The sequence below is a fragment of the Syngnathus leptorhynchus genome, chromosome 1, assembly GCF_054491065.1.
Source record: "Syngnathus leptorhynchus isolate UIUO chromosome 1, UIUO_Slep, whole genome shotgun sequence".
Taxonomy (NCBI): domain Eukaryota; kingdom Metazoa; phylum Chordata; class Actinopteri; order Syngnathiformes; family Syngnathidae; genus Syngnathus; species Syngnathus leptorhynchus.
This window is the reverse complement of record NC_141195.1, coordinates 26,038,007-26,043,312: the sequence shown is the minus strand read 5'-3', so window position 1 is coordinate 26,043,312 and position 5,306 is coordinate 26,038,007. Positions and strand designations below refer to the sequence as shown.

General features: G+C 52.9%; 1 protein-coding gene across 1 annotated transcript in view; it reads left to right on the top strand.

Annotated features, from left to right (window-relative positions):
* The first annotated feature begins 4,043 nt into the window (after positions 1–4,043).
* scrt2 (scratch family zinc finger 2) overlaps positions 4,044–5,306 on the top strand; it is a 3,157-nt gene continuing 1,894 nt past the window's right edge. Inside the window, exon 1 of the mRNA XM_085918811.1 lies at positions 4,044–4,194. Coding sequence (XP_085774937.1) covers positions 4,044–4,194 — 151 coding nt within the window. The remainder of the gene's footprint in view (positions 4,195–5,306) is intronic.

The following is a 5,306-nucleotide window of genomic DNA, read 5'->3' as shown; positions in this document are numbered from 1 at the left end:
CGAGAGTGTGTCAATGTGAGCAAGCGCCAGATCCAAGTGGAAGCGAGAGAGCTCATCACAACAAGCGCACGCATCGCTGTCGTCCAGTAAGCCATTTGTCATGTGAGCATCTGCGGCCATTCTGCCTGAATGAACTTGGCCCAGGGTGCAAGCGCAAAGGAGTGGAAGGCGTCGGCGGACACGCGCCGTGGCTTTTCCTCAATTCCTTCCTCTTTACCGGATCTGCTCGAGTCCTGCTCGGGAACAAAGAGAAGGCCCATTACGTACGGCTACGAGGTGATGCCCGAAGAGGATGCAAAATGATACCACATTTCATCATATACATAGCGCCTTTCACATAAAACATACGTTCATTTCTTTTCATTTTGAAAGCAGAATTCACCAAGCGTTGGATTGTTCACCCACTGATAGGGAACGTGAGCTGGGTTTGGTTCGTTTTTTGTTGTTGGTTTTTTTAGTTAATTTTACCCTACTGTTAATGTGTCGCCGCAATAGCAATTCTGGTGTCGGCGCGCCACAAATGGCCAGTGAAGGTCCTTGAAGGGAAAGCATGATGCCTTGGGAGAAACGCAGGCTAAAGGAAGAAGAAAGGAGCAAAGCGAGGAAAGCATGGAAAGACCATCATCTGCAGATGAAAGGCCAAGAGGGAGGAGCGAGAGCTTCATTGACTGCCACACAGCTGTCGTATTTGCAAGGTGTTGAGAGAGAGAGCTGCTTTTTCCCTCCCTCCCTCCTCCGAGAGGATGAAAAGATTCTCGTGAAGCCAAAAGGGCCTGCTATCATTTCTGGCCAGCTTGAGATGTTATTAGCATAAATTATCTCCGCCAGCAAAGAGATAGGAAGCAGCAAGCTCCTTTCTGCTTTTCACACTTAATTGCCCCATTGAGCAAAGAGTTGCCCATGGACAACAGACGCGAGCGCATGCGCACGCCGCAACTGGCAAGCGCCAGGCAAATAGGGCATGAGTGATGCACTCAGCTGGCTCCCAAACGCCATTCCATGCCGTAGGACCAAAGAGGAGCTCGGGCTTTGCTCCGGCTCCGCTCGGGCTCCGCCTACGACACGACACCCACGTCAAGGTATGGCTTTCGGCCCAGAGCCCAGAACAGACGTAGAAAAAGATACGATGCTGCACGGCACGCGTGCGAGCTCTCTGCCAGAATTTCTCCAGAGACGTGCCAAATGCTCATAATATTTCATTTGACAGAACATGGCCCGCCCCCTTTTCAAAAAAAAAATCATTCATTACATGAACGAAAGAAACAGTATATCAACCGGTCGATCCTCATCCAAGTGAGACGGTGAGCGAGAGGGAGGGAGGCGAACACCTCATTATATTTGGATGAACCTTTATTGAGGGCTCATTGCGTTCTTTTGCGAGGAGGACCTGACCAAAAGGTCAGCGGCAACACTGGCCAAATAAATAGATGGACAACAGTTAAGAGGCGGGAAAAAAAAAATACCAGGGCTCCGTCACGTGTTCAAGATTCAAGAAGAATTTATTGGCCATGTTTGAGCGTGCCAAACAAGGATTTTGACTTCGGTACATCACAGCCTCTGTTCAACATTTAGGTGACTAACAACACTCAGGACATGTGAAAAATGACAAAAGCGCAGAGATCAGCCGGGATCACACCGACAATGTCAAAACTGGCTGTCAGCCGAGACGGAGCCAAAGCTGGGGTTCCAAATGTTTTCAAACGGGTCTGGAATGCTAAGCCCGACGCCCTCGTTCAGTCCGGACACGCGGTACAATCGGGTGGACCGGTATGACTGGAACGCCATGCACGAGGCCGTGGCTTTGAGGAGCCCGCAAGCGAGACGCGACTAAGAAGAGCGGGCCGAGCGAGCACATTTGGTGTCCGGCCCGCAGTGGCGGCCCTCTACTACAGCCTTGGCCTCTCCTCACGTGAATGCTCCAGTGTGACACTTGGGATTTCGTGTCGTTCACTAATCTGCAGGAGCTATTCTATCGCCGACGGAACTAAAAGAAGCACGGCGCTGTAAAGAGATGACACCCGTTCATTCTCGGCGCTGTGGCTCGTAGAACAGAACGGAGCGGAGGAGCAAATCAACTCCATTGACTTCATGAATTCGGCTCTCAGAGGGCCATAAAGGATGTTAATGAGGCCGATTGTATCACAGCGAGCAGCCCTTTAGGCGGAGGGCTGTCGCTCGCTATGGTAGCGCCCTGAGCCGGTCACCACATGTCAGAGGCAGGCCAGTGACCCTAAGTGGACCAGAGCACCGCGAGTTGGGCGAACCGTTGCTAGCTGACGGCAGCGCGGCGCTTTGTCTCCATGCCAGGCGAACGCAGGGCTGCTGTTAATGGTGAGCGTGATGATGAAGAGCGGCAGAGAGGACCTCTCCAAACGGCCAGAGAAATTTGCTGCGCCTTCAATGACGTGAAAAGTAACGAGAGCTTTCACCCCGAGCTGGAAGGGTGCTTGTGTTGCTGCAGCGGTCTTTCCTGTTGCCTTTCAAATATGCCACCGCTTCAAACACGTTACGGCCCTACTAAACCTATTATTACAAAGACACACCTCGAAAGAAGACTGTCTAAAATTAGGGGAAAATGCTGTTTTGCTCATAAGCCGCAGCAGACTATGAGCTGAAAAGTCTTCTTACCTGTATTCCCCCCAAAAATCTTTTTGATATCATATCAATCATCTAAAGATTGCAGAATTGATGGACTCAAAACTGACGACAAAAGACAATGCTCAGTATTTGTTCCAAGCGGCTTCTAAAGCCAATATTGTCAATATTTGTTTGCGTTACTTCAAGGTCCGAGCAGCTTGGATTCAAACGTCGTTTCCCGTTCATCGCGCATTCCTTCGGGAAGAGCGTCGAGCCACGACGAATCTGAACCGTTCCTCCCTCCCTGGCACAAAGCGATGCTCAGAGGCGTGGCCAATTTGGTGAGCATGGATCTAATGCTAGATTTCACTCCAATCAAAAAAGATGTCATGAACTAATTCCCCGCCATGCACGCACGCACGCACGCATGACAGGGCACACGTGGTACACCCGTGCCGTATTGTGGAGGAAGTTGAGCTGAGCTGAGCTGAGCTGATCTGAGCTGAGCTGCGTTGCTGCTCCCTGAAGCTGCCTCCTCAGCAGCAGCCCTGGAATCCAGAACGTCTTTCGTGGGGGAGGGGGAAAAACAAAAAGGTGTCCCGTTGTCCCAGCCAAAACCTCCCTCAGCATACGTCGGAGGGCCGCAAACCCGCGAGTGCCGTTTGAGGCTGCGTGAAGGAGGCAAACATCAACTGTGCCAATTGATGGCAAAACAATGGGGGACGGGACAGCCGGCGTGTTCTCATCCACATCTCCATTGTCTGCCCGCCTCTTTCACTCCTCCGAGCGGGGCGGGGGAGGGAAGAGGAGAGGGCGAGCAAGGGTGGGGGCGGTCGGTCGGTCGGGCGGCATAAGAGGGGCCAGCGGGGCTCTGACTGTGTGCTTTCTCCTCTCCTCTGTCTGTGTGCGAATGCACAGACGCTTCACTAGTAATTTGATGTGTGTCCCCGGGGACGTTTGATGGATTAAAGCTAAGCAGCTCCATTTCGCAGCACCACCTGATCTTCCGCTGCCTGTGCCCCATATAAAGGCTGGCGTGATTGCTGATCTCAGCTAGTCTGACAGTCACTCTCTCTCTCTCTCTCTCCCTCTCCCTCTCTCTCTCTCCCTCTCACTCACTCTCTCCTCTGCGCCTGGCTCCTTCTCTTCTCCTCCTCACTGGTCCTTTAAGCCGACTGCATCACAGGAGCTATCCAGTGCTGAACAGGATCACCTTTATTTATTTATTTATTTATTTATTTATTTATTTATTTATTTATTTGTCTGTCACTTTTTCCGGGGACACTGGGGGGCCGGAGTGTAGCCCACAGCATTGCCGTTCACCACTGGTCGCCTTCTTTTTTTTTTTTTTTTCTTCATCTCATGATTTTGGCCACCGTCTTCATCGCAAGGATTACCCCTCAAGCTAGCTGTGCTCTCTCCGACACATTTTCTTTCGGCTCATGCGTTTTTGGCCGCGTTGAAACATGCCCCGCTCATTTTTGGTGAAGAAAATCAAACTCGATGATTTCTCTTCATCCAACGCGACTCACCATCAGCACCCGGACGACGCGTTGGCTCTGGCGCGCTCCATCACGGACTCGGTGACCAGCCTCGGCGTCCGTCTCAGTGAGAATGGTGAGTGAGCGCGTGCGTGCGTCTTGGGTCAGAGATGGATGGGGCGATTGCGGCGTGCCTGACATTGGCACACTTGGGGCAGCCTCCTTTGTTTTGGCTAGTGTGGAAAGCAACGGCTCGCTGGCATTTGCTTCCATATCCCCAATAATCCTCCCGAGCGCCCCACCCCCACCCTGCTCCCAGACTTTTGTTTTTTGACGCCAAGCGAAGGCCAGACAGACACAATTCGGGTCACAGCCAGCGATCAGCTTATGCAAACAGGGAACAAAACGTGTGTCCAATCACTTGTGCGCCGGTCGGGCCGCCGAACGCCGGCTGATTTTTCTCGGCTACGGTGCCAGCTGATAGACTGATGAAAGTGAGAGAGAGGAGTACATTTGTTCTTAGCCGTTATTGTCCTTGAGTTCCCGTCGTGGTCCCGTCCTCCCCTCTTGCCCCCCTCTTCTCCGTCAAATGGAGCATGCACGCTCTCTCTCCCCACCCCCATCGCTCCGCTGCATCTTTCTTTTCCTTGCGGGCATTTGAAAACTAGCAGGGCTAGAGTTTCAGCCACGTAGGCCCATGGCATCAGCACGCGGCCAGGATGGGGGTGGAGAGGAAGGAGAGCAAAATGGGCTGGCTGCACAGTAACGGCGGCGGAGAAAGGCGCAGCTCGGGCGGCCCGGGCCGCCCGAGCTGCCCGAGCGCCGCTCGCTAGCGCTGAGAGCGACCTTCACTCTCGCGCTCGCCTTGCAGCTCACCGCTTCCATTTTGTAGCCCTCCTCAGTGGACCGCGTGCGCGTCTTTGTTGTCACTTGCTTGGAGGGAGGGAGGGAGGGAGGGAGGGAGGCAGGGAGGGAGGGAAGGAAGGAAGGAGGTGTCGCAGGCCGCAGCTTCATGCTGCCAGAATGCCCACCTGCTTTTCAAGCCAGGGAATTTCTGATGGACAACACATACACACGTACACACGCACGTACACACGCACAAACACAAATGCACACACACACACACACACACACACACACACACACACACACAGTTTACTATGTAAAGGGACACCTTCAACCACATTCCCTTGCTTGTCCCTTTGATTCCTTCCCTTGTTTTTTTCACGTCAAGCTCGCAAAGCGGCA